Source organism: Astyanax mexicanus, chromosome 7 (assembly GCF_023375975.1).
Source record: "Astyanax mexicanus isolate ESR-SI-001 chromosome 7, AstMex3_surface, whole genome shotgun sequence".
NCBI lineage: Eukaryota > Metazoa > Chordata > Actinopteri > Characiformes > Acestrorhamphidae > Astyanax > Astyanax mexicanus.
Genome location: NC_064414.1, coordinates 23,060,976 through 23,081,738, shown reverse-complemented (window position 1 = coordinate 23,081,738; position 20,763 = coordinate 23,060,976). Strand labels below are relative to the sequence as shown.

Here is a 20,763-nt window from a genome sequence, read left to right as displayed (position 1 = left end):
ATTCTGTCTTTTTATATTATATAAAATATTTAACATGGCAAATTAAACATAAAACAGCATTTTCAGCAAATGCTTCTGCACAGTTACTGTGTGGAAAATGTTTGACTCATTTTAAATGGCAAAAACAAAACCAGGGTTTCATGAATGGTCCAAAATTACACTGAAAGGGAATACCATACCCTTATGTAATTTTGTTGAAAAATGAAAAGTGCATTTTCTTTCATATCTGAATGAAACTGGATAGAATTCACCATGACCAGGAATTAAGTAATTGCACTTCCCATACAATACAGTGCCTCAAGTGTCTGAAGGGTTGTCCCAAATCTTTAAAAGAGTATTTCACCTCCTCCTCTTGTAACTCTGTTTTAAGGAGAAGGGTTACCTTCAAAAACAAGGGGTAGAGCTACAAAAGATAAATGGGATTTGGTCTTAATTATATAGTTACTTACATTTAACTGCAAATCACCCTTAAAGGATGCTTAAAGGATAATGCCTTTCCTTTAAGCATTTATCAGCAACATGACTAGTACACTTATTTTCTTGGGGACGCTTTCTGGTTTTGTCATTGTCCAGTCTGGGTTTTATCTGTTCTGTGGAGGTCACTAAAATTGGTGGATTGGTATGAAACTTAATCTTGCAGAGCTTTCTAGTGGTTCAGTTACTTCTTTTCTGTAAAAGAATGGGTTTATTTTAAAATTAGTAGTTTTAAGTGATGAAGGCTGTTTTGTTCATAACCAGGACTTTTATTTTGAAGGATCCTAAATGAGCATCTTTGTGCTGCGCTACAGTCAGTGGGGGTAGCAGCAGTCTCTCTGGTGGTCCCTAAAATCGCCCCAGCGAGCAAACCGGGCAATAAAGACGAAGCACTGGATTTTTGAGAAGAATTACGAAACGAGTCCTGGCGGGTCCTCATCACACGGAGGTCCAGAACCCCCTAATGCTTTTATAGTGAATCATTTGAAGCTGACAGCACCGCAGTGGGTGTATTTATTATGGCAGGCTGCTTTAACTGTGTTAGAGGGCAGGACTGAGTGAGTTAATATAAACCTCAGTCTGTGTTTGTCTCTGTACGTCAGTCTTCACAAGTTCTCCTCACTGGAAGTTATAGCCGTCAGATCTTCAGAAATTCAGATTTTCCTCCTGCAGGTAAAGTACTTATCATTTATTGAACTACTGAGCGCACCAGCAAAAGTAATTAATAATAATAGTAGTAATTATAATAACAAACAACTAATAATAATAATAATAATTATTATTATTATTATTATTATTATTATTATTATTATTGTCTAAGTGTTCTAATGTTGCTCAATATGTAATATATTGGTTATATTATGCGATTTCTGTTTTTCTGTTTTTTGTTATAGCACTTATAGAATTGGGGTCATATTTCCCTTCATTTCTGTAACTGGTATAAGTGGTGCAGTTTTTATCTGTAGACTGATCATTTTGAAAGGCTCGTATCAGCGTCCAAAACACAAAAAAGTCACGCAGAAACCTTGTAAATATCAATTTTACTTTTTTGCTCCGCAAAACTTTATATTGTGTCATTTTAAAATAAAGGTATCATTTTAAATGTATATAACTTATTATAAAAACAAATATTGATTTCTATTGAAAGTTAAGAAGCGGTTTAATTCTGCTTTTGCCTTTTTTTTAACAGGGAGGCCAAAAGTCCATTTGGGTTTGGAATTTACCCGGACAATTATTACCAAAGTTGTCCACTCATCCCTGTGTCTTTTCTTAGGTTCTCATGCAGAGCAAACAAAACTGAAGCAAATAAGCATATTTTTCTTGTTTTTTATACCATAATATGCATATAAGAATATATGTTTTTATTGTAGAATTTAAGTCATATCTAATTTAGTCATATCTAATAACACATTGTTTTGTTGTCATATTTATGGACAAACGTTAGCAGTGCATTATTTACAATTAAAACATATGGACAGGATAAAAAAATAAAGATTTTCAAATAAGAGTAAAATTGAGCATAGTGTCTTGTCTCAACCTTCTGTATCTTGTGTCTTATTAACTTCCATCATCATTGGTTTGTCTGAGCATGCTAGGTTAATGCATTAGCAATCAACATAACATTGATTAAGTTAGCTGTTTTGCTTAGCTGCAGCTGTTCTGAGTCAGTTCTGTACTTTTAAAGTACAGCATATATTCTGCATTTATAAAGATGTGAACTGAAATACACATTTAGAAACTCTGGTTTAAAATAGTTTCTCATTTTGAAAAATTAAGAAAGGTAAAGATGTGCATAAGATGTGAATTCAGAGGAATCAGTCTGTCCATAATAAACATTTACATCCAATGACTTATAATTTTATTAGTTAAAAAAAAAAAAAAACAATTCAACCTTAAATATGGTGGACTTTGAATTGTGTCCAGATCACAGACTGGAGCAGGAAAGAAAAAGGAACCAAAGAGGCAACAATTAGAAATTTAATATACACCTGTAAGCTGCCACTATAACTAAACACCTCAATATTGTTTAATGCTTAAAATGCCAAACTTATGAATTAGGTGCAGCACAGCAACTGCAGATGAGAAAAATGATTTGGATTTTTTCTGTAATCTAAAAAGACTGTTATACACTAGACATGTCAAAATTCATGGGATAACAGTATGTAAAATTATCATGAAGTCTCACCTCAGGGGATGCTTTGGGAATGCCTACACCTGTATAAGTTGTGTTGTGCTTACTATATTGAGGTACAAAACGTTGGTTGGGACATTTCAGTTCCAAATTTGTGTGAGCATTTAACTTCTATCCACAGTTACATGTTTACCAGGAGTATGTCGCAGAAGGCATTACCACCCAATGTGGACAGTGCAGTGAGTGAGAGTAATTGTGACCTGTGGTGTCTGACTAGAATTGTCCATGTGAAAAGACAAGCACCTCCCCGAGAAATCACATCCACATGTAATGCTTGAGCCCATATCCCATAGGACAGTGCAGTGGTGTTTAGCTTCCATGGGACATGGCAAAAGTCATGAGACACAAAACCAGTTTCAGTCCCATGTCAATCTCTTTATAGTTATATTTAAATAGTATTTGTTCACTCACCTGAATGAAAGTTGTTCAACAGCCTTCTGTTTAGCATTTTGCCATTTTAAAAATTCAATCCTGTATGATTACAGAGTGTAACTGGTGGTTCTGTGTTTGTATATACGTTTGGTTTTAAGTGAAGTGAAACTGAAGATCAATGGCTGAGGTACAGATCCGCTGCTATGAGGATGGCGATGAAAAAGACGTCAAAGAAATCTTCGCTCTTGGTCTGCATGGACTGTTGAGGTCCTCCTGCCTACATGTGCTGAAGCAGCTGCACATTCAGGTGCTCCTGGTGTGTGTGTTTTGTGCTCTGCTGGCCAGCACCAAGTCCCTTCTTCTGCCCATACTGGCAGTTACTCTCCTTCTGGCTGCAGGACGACAGGAAATTTGCCACATGATCGACAGCTACATTGAGAAGAGCATGAGTGATGACCTCAGAAACATCCGTCAGACCTACCTGGAACAGCCCAACTCCTGCCTTTGGGTAGCTGAGTTCCAGGAACAGGTGGTGGGCATGGTGGCATGCTGTCCTTCGGAGAGAAATAAGGCGTGGCTGGAGCTCAAGCGTATGTCTGTGAGGCACTCACACAGGGGCCAGGGCATCGCCAAAGCACTGTGCCGAGCTGTGGAGGAATTTGCCCGAAAACAGAGCTTTCCTGCTGTGGTGCTCTACACAACAGTTGTACAGACGGATGCTCAGAAGCTGTATGAGTGCATGGGTTACAAAAGAGACAGCGGGCATGTATCATCAGTGGTGTCCTCTTGGATCACCAAATTCACAGTGTTTGAGTACATGCTTGACTTGCAGCATCCAGAAAACTAACCATTTCTTAAAAAAAAAAAAAAAAAGCAATGCACTAATTTTGTACTTTTTATAACGATAATAGGTACAAGTTAACTGTTGTGTAATCACACATTAATGTAATATAGATTTAAAGTCAATTTAACTTCAAACAGTCATTCAATGCTTATTTGGGTGTGCAGTTTTAAATTGAATCTCTTTTTAAAAACACCCTTTGGATATTTATCCTAATACATAAAACAATATAATAATGTAATATTTTATCATTTGTTTGCATTTTTACCCAAAATTTAATGGCACATTTACAGTTAGACCAAAATGCAGCTGCATATTTACTCAAAGGTACTAAGAAAATTGTGCAATGTTGTTTTAGCATTTCCCCCTTTTAAAATGTAAAGGGTCCAATTATTATGTGTTTTTAGGGCCCTAATAGACATGCATCCGCTTGTATTTTAGAGCAAATAATAATAACCTTTTTCCTGGCTGGAATATCAGAATTATATTTGAATAATGCCAAGGAGCATAAAATTACAAGTATATCGCATTTTACTGATGTTGTTGCACTGCAGTTTTATGGAAATCCAATACCTAGCTATGTTCAGACTGCTAGCCCAAATCAAATTTTGTGCATAATTGTATTCAGATTGATTTTTGATAGCCTGGACACCCAAAAACTGCATAATTTAAAATGTGATAACAATCTGGTTCATGTCTCAGTCTGGATGCTCTGGCCAGTTAATTTTTTTTTTTTATCTGATGATTTACCCTCTCTTAAGAGTTTGATAACCCTCTCCTTTGTTTCAATTGACACCTCTCACGTTGGAGCCATGATTCATGTCAGTCCATTTGGTGCAACAGCTCTCCAAGATGTGATCAGTCCTTTTTAAATGCAGACTAACCAGCAGATCTAATTTAATGCAGGTGTTAGTTTTGGGAATGACAATGTACAGGGTGATTCCATAATTCTTTCCTCAGAATGGAGTGATTCCATAATTTTTTCCCTCTGCTTGGTCTAAATAATTAACCGTTACTGACTGCCACAATTCTTTTTCTTGATTTATTATAGTGTTTCTTAAAGCCAAAAAGTTGTCATTTGAAATGACTTTAGTTTTGTCTGTGATCTGTTTTTTTCTACCAAATTGAACAACTGAATGAACATCCTCCAAGGCAGATGATTCCAGATTTTTTGCCAGGGGTTGTATATGTCACTATTCCTGCAATTAACACATTTTTCTGACTGTGTTATGACCTCAGTATAGTTGTAGAGTTGGATAGCTGTGTTTATGTGGCATGAGTTCAGAAGGTCACATGGTTATACAGAAAATTTGAGCTTGACTGCCACCGCTAAGATCTGTGCATGTGCTTTCTGCTGTCAGTAGTAGCAATACACTCAACAGAAGAAGTGACTCTTGAGTGACATCATTGTGGACACATCCACAGAGTACACAAATGAATTATTTACTAATATTTTTTTACCTGTGTATGTGTAGAATTAATGCAACTTTTTAATATCACTTACATGACTGTAGAACATATCACCACTTATTATAAACAAATAAAAAAGTGAATGAAAAATGAAAAAAAAATAAATAAAATAAATAACACAAGGCTTACACTTTTATTTGATTTGCAAATATTTCATGACATGTTAGAAATGTTTTATTTTCTCTGCAATGAATAAGAGTAACACAATTAACACAATTAAATGGGTGGTCATATCTGTGCTGACTTCGCAGCAGTTGTTATTGGCTGGGTAGTATTAGGGTAAAGAGAAAGCGAGCGTTCTGATTGCCTTAGTTCATTAGTAGTCAACATCATATCTGAAAGGACTCAGTGTCCCATTCCCCTTATTACTGCTCCTATTCTCCAGTCCTCCTGCTTCTCTCCTTTCCTTAATTCCTACACCTTCTTCCAGGGTAGGAGGAAAGGGGTTGCAATTTTTTTTTGGAATATTAAATATCTTCTGCATTTAGCCTTAGATGGCATCTCCCATATGTGAAATGTTTATTTCTCGTATTGTCATATTATGTAAAGTCATGTAAATGTAAAAGTTTATTTAAAGAATGCTAGTCACTTAGTGCTTACTATTAATAATGAGAATTCACTTGAAGCTCATTTTTTTCCAGAAACCATTATACTTTAGTTGATGTTACACATAATTACATATTAATTTACATCATGTAACTGAGCCATTGAACATTTTAATTCTGTGTGCTCATCTCTATTTCTAGATCTTGAATGTAACAGTGTCATGTTGATTTCTTTCTCAGTTTTACCCTACTCCAAATATTGGATTTTCTTATCAGTGTGGTGAAGGGCCGGGATGTTAATCAAAAAAGTGTTTTAATGCACTTTTTTAAATGAGATAATGGAGATCTCAGTAGAAAGACATTCATTTCTGTCAGAAACCTGTAAAGAACTATTTTGTGTGGCAGTAATGAACATATTTTACACTTTTCCTTAACTGAAATACAAGGACATTATGTTGGCACAGTGTTAAAAATAAAAGCTGCATGCAAGGTTGACGAAAGGTACTTACTATTTGAAATTAAATATAAAGAAAACAGTAGCTTGTGCATTAAATTAAATGGTGTTGTCTGTTTACAAATAAAAAAAAGTTATTGTGTAAGATTTTAAGAACTTAAAATTGCAATCAAAATATATATTTGAGGAATATCGCAAAAATAATTGAGAATATATTTGAAGAATATTGAGACAAAATTATTTACACTATCGTGAGAAAAATGTAAAATATATTTGAATAATATTGAAAATGATTGTACCATATCGCATAGCCCTAAGTGTGGTTATTAGAGAGAATATCCATTTTTTTACATCACTGTTTTTGCATGTTTGGCTAAATCTATGATTTGTATTCCTGTTTGTCAGATGCAGTATCAGATCTGTGAGTATCAGGACTCAAGAAAGTGTATTCTACAGGATTCTGAGAAAATGTAGGAGCTGCCTTCTGAGTGTGTTCTGACTCTGAAGCAATGCTGGGTTCAGGCTGTGCTGTTTGGACTGTTCCTCCTCTTCCTGCTCCTCTCTGGCTCATTCTTGGCCTCTCAAATGGGTCTTGTTGTGGTCCTCCTGGCTGGCCACTATGCTGTCCTCTACGTCTTTGATCAGCTGGGACCTGAAGGACATTTGGGCCTGATACATACTCCCAGATCAGGTTAGTTGCTTCTGGGTAGCACAGTCTGAAGGCTCCATTGTGGGGACTGTGGACCTATTGCCATGTGTGGAAAAGCCTGGAGCCTGGGAGCTAAAGCGTATCTCTGTGTGTTCCGGGGACAAGGCCTCGCTAAGGCGCTGTGTCAGATTGCTCTGAGGTTTGGACAGGGTGGTGCTCTTCGTCTCACTGGTGCAATCAGATGTTCATAAACTCTGCCACAGCCTGAGATTCTACATAGAGAAGTTTGTGTGGCCATCACTTCCTGCCAGAGTGATGAACTTTTTGTGGTTAGAATACTCGTACACAGTAAAGTATGATAAGGCTGTAACCTGATTGTTTCTCCAAGCATGTTTTCTCATAACTATCAGACACTTTTTAACTATATCTGTCCAAATGTTTACAGACACCATCTCCTATCCCATACTTTCCTCTAAAATCATGAGAGCTATTTAGGCATAGTTGACCTCCCCTTGCAGCAGTAACAGCTACTTTCAGTGTATCCAATATTGTAATAAAACAAATAATATTATTATAACTTGATAATATTAATAATATTTTAACTTGATTTTTAATAAATGTAACAATGCTTGGTTCACTCATTTATATTAAATGTAATTTATATTCCAATAACCATTTGGAGAACACATTTACAAAAAACAGCCATCATGAAGCCTTTGGGTGTATTTGCATATCTCTGTTAGAGGGCGGAACCTAGTGAGCTGATGCGTTTTTAACTCTCACCCGGTGTCTGTTAGAAGCTCTCTTCAGTGGAAGTCCAAGTTCTTAGCATTGGATCTACAGAAATTCTAATTATTCTCCTGCAGGTAAAGTATTATTCATTTATTTGCTTACTGAGTGCACTAGAATATAAAATTGATGTGTAAAGGTTAAAGATGTGTAAGCTACTGTTAATGCTAACTTTGAGGAATTGCTGAGGTATAGAATGATAACTGTATATATTAATGTTATTTGCGTGTGTCTACCTACCAACCTACCTATACCTACCTGTCTAATACAAATGATAACTTAGAATAAAATATTTCTCATTGACTTTTATTGAAAGATGAAATAGTTTCTTCTGTAAAGTTTATATTTTGGAGATGTTGTTTATTTTTTGTCTAGAAGGTTAAATGTTCATTTGGGTTTGTGGTTTGCACAGACAATTATTATTATTAATTGAGTTGTAAACTCATACTTGTGAGTCTTTTTTCAGACTCTTTTGCAGTAATTAATGCACAAAGAGCCCTGACCAAGTTTTAAGTGCATATACTGTTTATACTTACAGTATGGCAGTAATTTTGTATTTTTTTAAATCGGCCCCTGGAATGCTACCAATAAAGTGTGTAGCTACTTACACTATGCCCCTATAACTAGCTTTGTAAGCTTGTTAGGTGTATCTGCTAAAAAGCATTGTATTTTGGAATGCTGGGGGTGAATGGAGGTGGCATATTCGACAAAAAACTCCTCATCATGTTTCATTACACCCCAAGTCCATTTCACGCTGGATTTCTCCTTTAAAGTGTTTTGGTAAGAGACAACATGAACATGCCCAGCAAGCACTGTTGCACTGCAACAGTGCTAACAAACAAATGTGCCAATAGCATTGTCTGCTTGGTGCACTGTACACAATGTTTTTGTTATGATAAGCCAGTTGTACACTTGGGAACTATTTGCCTATTTGCAAATATGTCCCCCCCACACATGCATAAACAATTTCTAGTTACAAAAAAAGCTTTATTAATATCCCACAGACTTTCTGGCAAACATTTAAATATTTTAGCCACAAACAGCTATTGGACTAATGCAAATATCAACATTGACCACGGACAAATTATTACTTGTATTACCTGCCAAACCGGTCGCTTTCCAGCAAACATAACTGTTGTCATTGTCTATTTTCTCATAATATTGCAAAAACATTGTCAAAATTGAGGTTGTAGCAACTATCACTAATAAGTAGCACTGCAAAAACCTACTGTCATGTACCATTAGTGGTCCAGTAGTCAAATAACACAAAATATTGGTACTCATTTGGCAGTATATAAAAAATAAAAGCTTTATCCAACGGACAGATCCAAAGGAGGTAGCCATGTTTATGTTTATGTTTACTCTGACTTATAATCACACACAGCATGAACTCAGAATAAGTCTATCAGCTCAAATTCATTTTGATTCATTAATATACATCCCTGCATTTTAGAGAAAAAAATAGTATGATAACGCTATGGTGAAGCATTTCCTACTTTGTAAGGTGTGCAACAGTACATATTTGCCATGAAATATTCTTCATATATTCTCTACTACAGACAGGTCAGGACTGCAGACAGGCCAATGCAGTATTCATGATCTCTTTTTCCTCAGTCATGCTGTCGTAATATTAATGTACGTAGCATGTTGTCATGTTAAAACATGCATATACCCATGTCTCTACATGCTCTACGTAACAATGTCCAACAATGAAGAGAATAATTACAGAGTGTAACTGGTGGTTCTCTGTGTTTGTGTATAGGTTTGGTTTTAAGTGAAGTCCAGCTAAAGATCAATGGCTGAGGTACAGATCCGCTGCTATGAGGATAATGATGAAAAAGACATCAAAGAAATCTTCACTCTTGGTCTGCATGGACTGTTGAGGTCCTTCTGCATGCATGTGCTGAAGCAGCTGCACATTCAGGTGCTGCTGGTGTGTGTGTTTTGTGCTCTGCTGGCCAGCACCAAGTCCCTTCTTCTGCCCATACTGGCAGTTACTCTCCTTCTGGCTGTAGGCCGACAGGGAGTTTGCCACATAATCAACAGTTACATTAAGAACAGTTTGCATAACGACTTCAGAAACATCCGTCAGACCTACCTGGAGAAGCCCTACTCCTGCTTCTGGGTGGCTGAGAGCCAGGGTCGGGTGGTGGGCACAGTGGCATGTCGCCCCATGGAAATGAACGGGGGCTCTCTGGAGCTCAGGCGGGTGTCTGTGAGGCTCTCCCACAGGGGTCAGGGCATCGGTAAAGCACTGTGTCGTGCTGTGGAGGACTTTGCCAGAAAACAGGGCCTTCCTGCTGTGGTGCTTTACACTTCAGTTGTCCAGACAGATGCTCAGAAGCTGTTTGAGAGGATGGGTTACAAGAAGATAAGAGAGTTTGCTTCATCAGAGCTATACTCTTGGATCACCAAATTCATGGTGATCAAGTACATGCTTGATTTGCAGCAGCCTGGAAACTAGACATTTCTGAGAATGATCACCATAATTAAAACTACAAGTGTGGATACTGAGAATTTAACTATTGTATAATGAAGTATTAATATTGCAGCTTAAAAGACAATTATAACTCAAGGAATTCAAGTTTAGTCATTCACAGTCAATTTATGTGGAAAGTTAACTCAACCCAATTTAAACTCTTTAAACAGTCTTCAAATAATGATCCTAATACTTCTGTAGTATAATTTTGTTTTAAATACTGTTAAACCTTTTTCAACACTGGTCATTCTCATAGTGAGTTCAAGCAATGCCTCATAGAGTGTGCCAGATGGATGTGAAACTCCATTTTCAAAGTTTTACAGGCATTTTACACTTGATCCACAGTTTCTTGTGTGTATGTCATAAACTTCATTACTACCCACAGTGGACAGCATGGTGGGTGTTAATGATTGTGAGATTGCAGTATCTGGCTTCTGCGCTCAGGAAACTTAGCATGAATTAAGCAAAGGCAATTTCAATCTGTTCACCCCATCTAGTGCCCAAATGAAGTAAAACACCCTGCAGAGTTCAGTTTCAGCTCATCAGCCATCCACGCCTTATCCACCATATCAGGTTATGGTTGGGAATAAGCTTTGTAATTAACATGTATGTACATATATGTTATGTGTTAATTCTATATGGCATAATGTTGCCCTCAAGCAACACACCAGATTTTTTTATTACACCACACCATACCATACTGTACATTTTTTCTTTCAATGTGTTTTTTTTTGTTTATTTAGTTTTATTACAATGTTTCAAGACCTATCAATGCCCAATACAATGAGATGTACAAGTCTGTTATAAATAAAAAAAATGTATATGTGAAAGAATATGTAAGAAATTGTATTTGCTTGTTCATGTTCTTACAGTACTCATACACTTGATCTTTCTGGATCTGAAGACTGCGACTCTTGCTTTAAATCACCTGATTCAAATGGTCAGCTTGTATCAAAAGTCAAAATAGAAATTTATGTTTGCCTAATAACTGCTAATTCTCAATTTTTTTTTTAATTTTTCCACGCTAAAATATAATCAATGCCATAGAGGGTTAATATTAAACCAGTTTTATACATAAATTTACACCTTCTACAAAGGTGACAGCACACTATCAAACAGGATTACTACTTTTGCTGCAAAAAGGGGAAAGCAAGATAAGTAGCAAGTTAAATGTTTTCCCACACTTAATACATTTGATTATATTATAAATATTTTTGTATATAAAATGTTCAAAACCTCAACTTCATTGTTAGCTAAAAGAACATTTCAAAATACAAATTTCACAGGGAAAATACATATATATTTTATCCCATGTCAAATTGAAAAATTTCAACTGTTTAATGCATCATATTGTAAAACTATTGTCAAATTTCCCATGGGGTCTCACACACACCCACACACCCACACACACACTGGAACCCCCTCTGAAGCTGCCATGTTCATACCTCGTGTTCGGGTGTGTGTATCCTTACACAGCGGGCGGACTGTCAGCGCACGGCTCGGTTTACTCCGGCTCTGACGTAGCGCCGCCTCAGGAAGCAGTCACATCCACATTATATGGGAATCAGCACACGTACACTTACACACATATACACACATATTAACACACAGACAGACAGAGAGCCTGAAATAAGAGGGTAAGTTATACAGCATGTTTCTGAAGAGCCCCGGCGCTGTGGTGCTGTGGGGGTGTTATTGTCTGGTTTTGTGGGGGAGGCTGGTGCTCGCGGTTCGCTCCGGGTAAAGGCGGTGGCTGGACTGATGGGCTGCTTTACAGAAATGACGCGTATATATGTGGGTTTGCAGGTCTTTGAAAAGGGGGTTGAAAGGTACTTTTATAACTGGTTCCTTCTGGTTTTATAGTCTCTTTCTGTTCGCTGGAAAAGCTTTTGTTTTCATTCAGAGTAGTTACCTCTAGAGTGTTGAAGATGACAGGTGCATTTTCATCTGTCTGGACACTATCATCTATTCAGCAGAGCAAAAACATGTGTATTACATGTTAAATGTGATTTAAAATATTTTAACAACTAATTGTTTAATTATATTTATTTTATTTAGTTGTTATTATTATTTTTAGTTCATTATTTACCTCGTAGAAACACTAAAACTGACTGTTTTGAATTGGACCTGTAATCCCCAAGTCAGCCTGAAGAGGGCGGTGAAGCACAACAAATCCCAGCCAGCATTCTAATGCGTGTTTCACATGGGGCTTGATATGGGTGTAGCGTGGGCCAGATAGGTAGGTTCTGAGTGGGTTTGTACAGTACAGCCCGCCCTCATCTCACATGGATCCCATCTAGGTTCCGTGTGCAACAGTGACGGATCTAGGAAGTAAGGGGCCATTAAGGAGCCACAATGTTAATAGAGGGGCCAAATATTTTTTTTACTAGTCACATTATGTTCATTCATGGCAACGTAATTTAAAAGTAATTTAAAAATTATGTTATATGCAAAAGCTTTTACTGGACGGTTTTCCTTAAAACATCTTCTAATCTCTCCTTATCTGAGTTTAATAGAGTGATTTTTAGTTCTCATCATTTTAACAACTGGTTTGGTAAATTGGTCAATTTGATAAATTAGGTGAGCTGCTGAGGGAACTAAACATATACACATGCTGGCTTAGGGCATCCAGGAGAAATCTGGAACTGCACTTTGTTCTTTAGCTTGGCTCACAGGATATAACATACTTAGTTAAAAAGAGTTCCTTGTTACATTTTACTGTATGAATATCTGTTCAAATCATATGTGGTGAATACCATTCAGGTAAAAACACTCATATTGTTGAGATAAATGAATTAGTGTAATTTGCTTTGGTGCCTAAAACCTTTACACAGCACTGTATATGAAACTTGGAAACTCTTGTTTGCATTTTTTGGTTCTATATGAATATAATCTGCTATTTTAATTGCAGATTTAGTATTTTTGTGTAAAACGTTTGGCACAAATTTCACTCCATAAAAATCTCCTTACCAATTTTACATTAGTTTTTACTGTACATAGACAAAATACTCTCAAACACACACACAGCATATGACAGCATGTGTGTCCTGCATTTTATTCATTTTTTAAAACCTTTTTACTTTTTCACAAATACTGTCAGTTCAAAACATCTCTCCTATACATGCATGGACATTCTTATTTGGCTTATAAGGGCCACTAGTGTTTGGGCATGGAACTGCATCCACCTATAATCTGCTCATTGTTTCTGGCAAAAGAACAGTGAGGGGGCAATCAGCTTTCAGCTAGGGCACCGCCCCTAGAGCCATCATGGTCCCATTACTGATCCTGATGGGTGGGGCCCATCACTGACATACATATCTGATGTCGGCAACATGGAATACACGAACAAAACCTTCTAGTTCCTAGTGCAACCCACACAAGCTTCACATGGCCATGTTATCTGAGATGTCTTGAAGGCAAATTACAAAAAGATAGTTCAGCAGATTTTGTGCACATTCAGCAATAACTACTACAACTATTCCTGCATTCTATGGACATGCTGCAACCTGTGATAGTTTAAATAGTGGCCTAACAGTGGTTCTGATTTTAGGAAACTCACCTGTTGTTAATGGCTATACCTGCACTTGTTTTCAGACTGTCTTATTCCTAGTGGCCTGTCTCACTCATTGTTCTTCCTTGCCTCTCCTCCCCCACTTTTTTTTGTTCACTATTGGTTCAGTCTTCATGTTGTCAGGTTTAAGTCTCAGTTCCTGTCACCAAGATGCATATCTGAGTGATGAATTGCCTATGTACAGGGTCAGCTGAAGTGCTGTTCAGGGTCTAAAAGGCCCACTGTAGATGTACATTAGTCACAGTGCATCTCTAAGAGCAAATGAGCTTCTTTTTGTTTTGTGGTGGTATTGCTGGCGATCACATATGCTAAGAGACAGAAAGCAGAATGCAGACATGCTTTGTGCTGCTATAGATTCTCCTCCCCTGCTGTGGCTCCCATCCGCTTGTGAATAGTGAGTACGTTCCAGCCATCAGTATTTGCTTTCTGTGCAGAATGTGTAAATAAAGAATCAAGCCAAGAGCGCTGCAGTGCAGTTTTAGCTCATAAAGAGTGTTAATCCTCTATGTGTGTGTGTGTGTGTGTGTGTGTATGTGCGTACTCTGGTCAGCTGAGAGTGTACACTGCTCCCTCTCTCTCTTTAGCTTTTTGTTAAAGCTGCGTCACATTGAAACAGGCCCGCAGAAGAAGAGAGAGACTGAATAGAGAGGCTGCCTTCCTCCAGCTCTCTGCCTTAAAGAGACCTGCCCGATTAAACACATTCACTCTTGGGAATGGGAACATGAATGACTATGGGGTGGTGAATTCCGGTACCTTTCAGTGACTCACATCAGTTGGCTCAGCTTACTAATAGAAGCCGTCTCGTTTCACTCCCAAATGGCTCTTTGTTAAGAAGCATTGTCAGTACATTAAAAATCAGACAAAGTTAGTGAGAATATGATGTGTGTTTGATTTTATTCAGTATTTTTCCTGCTCTTCCTTGTAAATAACAAAATAAAATTGTACTTTTATTCATGTAATTACTACAGTATGTGTCACATGGTTGGGATGTTAGACTTTCAAAACCTAAAATGCAATTTTGCGTAATACTTTATTTGTTCATGTTGTCCAGATTGGGGCTGATTGTTTCTATGGTTTATGAATTCTACAGTTGCTGAGAAACATCATATAATTCATAATTTATGAAGCCTGAGATTTAACAAGCCTAAAACATGCAGGTTTATGGATGTTGGTATGGATCAGGAAATTTTGCTCCCTGATCCAAACTAAGTATGTTAATGCTGCTTAATTAATACTTAGTAACATTTAAATTAATATAGCAAGACATTCTGGATAAGTGTATTTAGTAAAATACAGTTTGTTTAACATTTTAAAAATTATGATCTACCTGACTATTCAGTTCCCATTTCCTTTACAACACTGCAGTTAAACACTGCACTGTTGTGTGCGTGTGTGTGTAGTGACACTCATTCTAGTCTAATATCTGTTCTAATTTGCTGACTACTGATGTAAATTGACTGTTTTGTAGAGAAGTGAATGTGCAATGATTTGGGTTTTCGAAGTGTTTGTGAATTAGCATTAGTGCTAGCTTCCACCCCATGGTTCTCCTACCGGTAAAACAGAGTATTGTTAATACATTTACATTTACGATAATTAGCGGACGCCCTTCTTCAGAGCGACTTACAAAAGTGCTATGTTTTTTACTTCAAAATATCCATAGCTAGTTAGTAGAGACCAGGATTAAGAAATACACCAATGTTTTGCAATGTTTGGAACCCTAGGAGTGTTTTTTTTTGTGTTACAGTTAATGGCTTTGTTGTAGGGATTATTTGTTCATTGGAGCTAACTCAGTTATAACCAATATATTATTACTACTACTTCCCTTGGCTTTGTATAGAGCAGAAAAAGTACCTTATCGCTATAGTAGGTTTAAAGTTCAGGCCTGTCAGTCTTCTGTTCTATAGGGTTTGTAAGGAGTGGAGGAGTGTGTACATTAACAGCTGATTAAGGAACATAATATTATTATAGCTTTTGTAAGTTCTAATTTAGCGCAAGTAAGAATGTATGTAATGTAATGAATTGACTTGGGGTGTTTTAGGAACCTATGAGAGGAGTCATGGCAGTCACAGACATGTAACGTGTTTTATGGATGAGTTAGACCTTTGAGCATGTAGATCATATCACTTTTCGCTTGTTGCTGTGATCTTGCTGAAACGGCAACTTTTTCTATAACTGACAGTAACCTGTTTATAATTCTGTGATGTAACTGGTCCACTGAATTTGTACAAATATTCTCTAGGTCTGCTATAAGAATTCTGTTACTCTATAATAGGCATGTTTTTACTGATGTGTGCAAATTTTTACATTTTTTTACTAATGAATTTTTCAAATGTAAGCTTTGCAGGACAAGCATGAACAACTATTGGTCTATTCATCACATATAGAAAACAAAAAGATATAAACTGTGTTAAAGTTAGCCAAAATAGCCAGAATACCAGTGTTGCAGTTATATTGCATAAAGTAGTGATTATCACGTAACATTAGACAGAGATGTGGAAATTAATTTTAAATATGGTACACTTTTGTGATTATATTCTTTCTAATAAAATATTGTAGCCACTCTGCACAACATCATTTTGCATAAATGTGGGTGATAACAGTGCACACACTGCACCTTTCATAAAATATGTTATTTTTAGTTTAGTTATATTGCACTCATAATTTGGCATCTTTACTACTTTAAACATTGACCACTTCAGACATTAGACATTATGAAGAAACTGCATAGTAGAAAAACACAAACTCCACAAATTAGCATAATTGTCTGCAATTTAGAAAATACCAGAAATGAAAGTACTTTTAAACATTTCAGCTACTTTTGTCTTCCATAGAAGATCAACCAGGCTTTAGTTTTAAGGAGTTATCTAATGCCTGGATGATATATGCTGCCTATAATTACATGTGGCATGCTTGCATTATTTTGAATAACATAATTTGCCTACAGTTTGAATTACGTGAGTACGTTATACTCAGCCCTGGACATGGTGGTCCATTGTCTTGCACGTTTCAGTGGGATCAGGTGTATTGGAAGCAGGAAAAACACTAAAAGGTGCAGGGCAGTTAGTCCTAAGGACCAGTGATGAAAAACACTGCCTTCGTTCATTAGAGCACTTCATGTTTAGTGGGCTCATTTGATTGGATAAGGGAAAGTATCCAAAGCTCATTTGGATATTGTAGTGTTCTGCAATATTGTTTTATTTTATTTCAATTATAAAAAAAATATATTTGAATTTCAGCACCAATAACAAAACTAAAAGAGACAGTATTCCAATAACTATCAGCATTCAATATATTGTGCAGCTCTGGTTCCTGTATGCTTGGAGGGCTTTAGGACCCAGTACTGTCTCTATGGCTCTCCTGCAGAAAGCAGCTCAGACACTAGCGCAGTTGCATTGCTCCCTCCACACACACACACACACACTCACCCCCAGCACCAGTCACACACACACTCACATACACATGTACATATAAATATGCACCTTTCACTTTGACATCTCTCACACACGCACACACACACCTGAACAGACACATCACCCCAAACATACACACACATTCACACACACACACACACATTTGCCTGCTCACGACGCTCTGGGCTGATTCTCCTGCTCACCTCTGGGATTGGTGGCCATCAGGCAGTGCTGCTGGACCTCTGCTGTACCTGGCTTCTCTCTACTGGACCTGAACTAGACAGCAAATTCCAGCCAGACATTATAAATGGACAGAGATAGAGCAGACTGAGGGATGTGGGATGGAAGAGAGAGGAGGTAGGCAAACAGAGAGAGAGGAGGAGAGAGGAAGAGACCGTATTACTGTTTAAAGGAAGGCAGGGACACTACAGAGACACTGGAGCAGCATGTCTCAGACTAAGAGATACACTTACAGCAGGGTGAGTGACACAGACCTGTACATTCTCTCACTTTCATTCATGCTTAATGGGTAATATTCAGCCAAAATCCATAACCTGTCTATAGCCGGACACATTCTCTATTGTTCACATACAGCAGAAAGAAAGGTATACCTGTGTGTTAGGTGTGTAGTGTGAGCAGTGTGTGAGGGAGAGGTAGAGCTGGGCAGTGCCTGTATTGACCTGCTGCTGTATTGGGTGAGTGCAGTGTGTGCTGAGGTATGTAGTGTGAGACACTAGAAAAATCACTCTTTTGTTTCCCTCAGAAAATTAGAGAATACACATATTTGTGACCATATTTGCTTAAATTACAGACATTTTTGTGACTTAATGTGATTGAGGACTGATAGCAGCAAGCGGTGTGTTTCCTGAGCTGGGCTGGATGACCGGAAGCAGACTGAAATGACACATGATGATGTCATCCAATGATGTCATTACTGGACTATGTTTAAGATTAATTATCTGTTATTGAATTTATTTGCTATTGAACAAATTTTTCTGGGACATCAGCTGGGTCTGGTTGTCTTTTGTGTTTTGCATGCATGTGTGCATGTGTATCTTCTTTATGACATTTTGTGCACTATCGTGTACAAAAAGAAGGTTCCTGGAAAGAGTTTTTAGTAAAGTGATGCTATAAAAGAACAACCATTTATGTGATTTAGACTTAATTGTTCTACATTAATATTTATCATTGAACCGTGCTTCCAACGCCCTGAGCTCTTAAGGAACATTAGTTTTGTACATTGAAGTGTATGTTGGAGCTAAGGTTATACTAAAACCATATTGTCATCTTTATATTTTCACATTTACCCTTAAAATATATAGTTTTTCTAGAACCTAAATCATACCAATCCAAGAATAATCTTTAGCTCTTTACTTAGGAGTGTAATTTGTGTCTTTGCTGTGAAACATTGGCATGCTGCCTATGAATGCAGAATGCCAGGTACTGTATGTAGGCCTATTTATCCAGAACAATGCTCTGGATCCGTAAAGAACTTTATAATGGTTGTTTCAATAGAAGTCATAGGACAGTAGTAAGTAAACTCACTGTAAAGTTTTACCTCAGAGGACAGTTTAGGAATACTTGTTTAAGTTGTGAGGTGTAATCTTGTGAGTGAGAAAGCATGCTGGTGCTCATGGGAAAGTTTGAATACATTAATTATCTGGTCATTATTAGGCCTGATTGTGGGTGCCAGATGAATAGGACAATTGGTGAAACCATTTAACATTACCTAATCCGCTGTGTCACTTGTGTACTGGTAATACATTATAGAAGGAAGGCATTACTATCCACAGTAGACAGCACAGATCTGACTAAAATTGTACCTTGTGAACAGAAAAGCAATTCTGTTACAATTCACATCCACATTAAGTGCAGAAGACTCCAAAGCACATGTGCTGCAGGTCTGTGTAGCGATCATTAGCTCAAAAACATGACATGGCAAAAGTAATGGAACACTATACTAGTTCCTGCCCTGTGACTTGTGGCATTACAGTGTGTAGTGAATGAAATCAGAGTGAGGAGCCATTAAAAAAAAAAATATCACCAACTAATCTAATCTGATTAAAAATTTATTTTTAAAATGTATTTTTAAGTGTGTATGTTGAATTCCACATTGTTCTTGTAACATTTCATTATTTTAACAATGCCCTGTGTGTATTAAAGACTGGAATAAAATAATTGACATTGGCCTGATATAATCACAAAAAAGAGAATTTTTTGACATTTTTTAAAATCAAGCAAGTTGTAGCATGACATGATGTATGGTTCAAATTGGATCACATGACATTGCATTTCATGCGTTGTGACTTTTGTGTATTGCACTGATTGAAATGACCATGCTGAAATAATATACAATATTATGTGTGGCCCTAGTGTGTGTATATATGTGACTGTGTGAATGTCTGTACACCCACATATGGATTGGTTTGAATTGTGTTGTGAAAAAATTGTCTCATTTAATACTGCTGTATTTCTCGAAGCTGCAGGCAGGCATGCAGTCTAATGAGCATTTTAGTGGTAAAACCTCTTTTAAAGATAACATCCACTTACAAATGTCATTATTTGTAGAATGGAGTGTACATTGGCTTAAGCAAATGTTAAACCGTACTAAAACTCTAAGACTAAGGCTAATGTTCTAGACATAAGAAGCACTTATTGCTTATTACTTATTACGAGTTTAGCCTCAGTTCAATGACAGTTTTGATAGTTTAAACTGGTTAAGGTGTGCCAGAGTGTGTTTGTGTGGTGTTTGGCTGTTTATGCATGTTAATTTATTCATGTTACCTGGAGCTCTTCTGTTGGATTTTTAGATGCTCATATGTCGTGGCCTAAAGGGTAGAAGAGCACACACACACACAAACATACTCTAACACACACTCACACACTTTGTAGATTAAGCTTGTAGATTAACTGAATATTGCTTCAATGTCCTCATGTTGTTGCAGTAAGTCTTTGGGTTTGAGAAGAGTGTGGCCGGCACCCAAGAGATTTAATTCCTCACAAACAGCCAATATTTCATAGCCGACTAGGCCTGCTGAAGCTACTTCAAACCTAAAAACATGTAATGAAATTCTTTAAAATTCCTACATGTAACCTGCCCTACAGGAGCTTTAGAGCAGCTGCTCCATAGCATGGAGGTCCAATCCTTAACAATTCTATGTCACACAGGGCTTAATTATTTAGTGCCTGCAGTGAAAGCACATTCCTGCTTGGTCATTAAAACAATCTCTCTCTCTTTCCCTCTCTCTCTTTCTCCATGGTCACATCACATTTTTGCTGAGTCACCATCATAACCCGTGTTTTACCCTTTTTGTATGAATTTAGTGCAGCAATGTAGTTCAAGAGATCATAGTTTTGTTCCAAGATGTAAATCTGTGCATGAGTCACTGTGAGTGGTCTGTCTTTATTCAGTATAGTAACTGTCAGTCTGCAGTGACCTGCTGTGTTCTATGAATAGATCCCTGAAGTTCACAAAGAAAAGAAGAAATAAATCTATTTCTATCTCCCTCATTCTTCCC

General features: G+C 37.1%; 4 protein-coding genes across 10 annotated transcripts in view; all 4 read left to right on the top strand.

Moving 5' to 3' along the window:
• Window positions 1-3: 3 nt before the first annotated feature.
• LOC103037654 (probable N-acetyltransferase CML1) lies at window positions 4-5,482 on the top strand. The gene is made up of 2 exons (XM_015602049.3): window positions 4-1,146; window positions 3,196-5,482. The coding sequence occupies exon 2, from the start codon at window positions 3,216-3,218 to the stop codon at window positions 3,882-3,884; it is 669 nt and encodes a 222-aa protein (XP_015457535.3). The 5' UTR covers window positions 4-1,146; window positions 3,196-3,215; the 3' UTR covers window positions 3,885-5,482.
• A 1,154-nt stretch (window positions 5,483-6,636) lies between these two features.
• LOC111188744 (N-acetyltransferase 8) lies at window positions 6,637-8,094 on the top strand. Its single transcript, XM_049481601.1, is given in 6 exon segments — window positions 6,637-6,664; window positions 6,780-6,838; window positions 6,840-6,991; window positions 6,993-7,144; window positions 7,147-7,201; window positions 7,203-8,094. Coding segments are annotated over 6 exon segments (615 nt in total). The 3' UTR covers window positions 7,372-8,094.
• Window positions 8,095-9,407: 1,313 nt separating this feature from the next.
• On the top strand, window positions 9,408-11,085 carry LOC103041541 (probable N-acetyltransferase camello). The gene has a single exon (XM_022662516.2). The coding sequence runs from the start codon at window positions 9,581-9,583 to the stop codon at window positions 10,247-10,249; it is 669 nt and encodes a 222-aa protein (XP_022518237.2). The 5' UTR covers window positions 9,408-9,580; the 3' UTR covers window positions 10,250-11,085.
• Window positions 11,086-11,760: 675 nt separating this feature from the next.
• dctn1b (dynactin 1b) overlaps window positions 11,761-20,763 on the top strand; it is a 64,824-nt gene continuing 55,821 nt past the window's right edge. For 4 of the 7 annotated variants that reach the window (XM_007241557.4, XM_022662519.2, XM_022662517.2 and 1 more), the window contains exon 1: window positions 17,233-17,724. In XM_007241557.4, coding sequence (XP_007241619.3) covers window positions 17,692-17,724 — 33 coding nt within the window. In that variant the 5' untranslated portion in view covers window positions 17,233-17,691. Of the gene's footprint in view, window positions 11,902-17,232; window positions 17,725-20,763 lie in introns of those variants that run through there. The other 3 variants (XM_022662518.2, XM_007241554.4, XM_007241556.4) reach the window with 2 other exon arrangements.

Excerpts from the sequence above, each read along its gene's own strand:
- LOC103037654 (XM_015602049.3), top strand. The coding sequence starts at position 3,216 with ATGGCTGAGGTACAGATCCGCTGCTATGAGGATGGCGATGAAAAAGAC.
- LOC103041541 (XM_022662516.2), top strand. The coding sequence starts at position 9,581 with ATGGCTGAGGTACAGATCCGCTGCTATGAGGATAATGATGAAAAAGAC.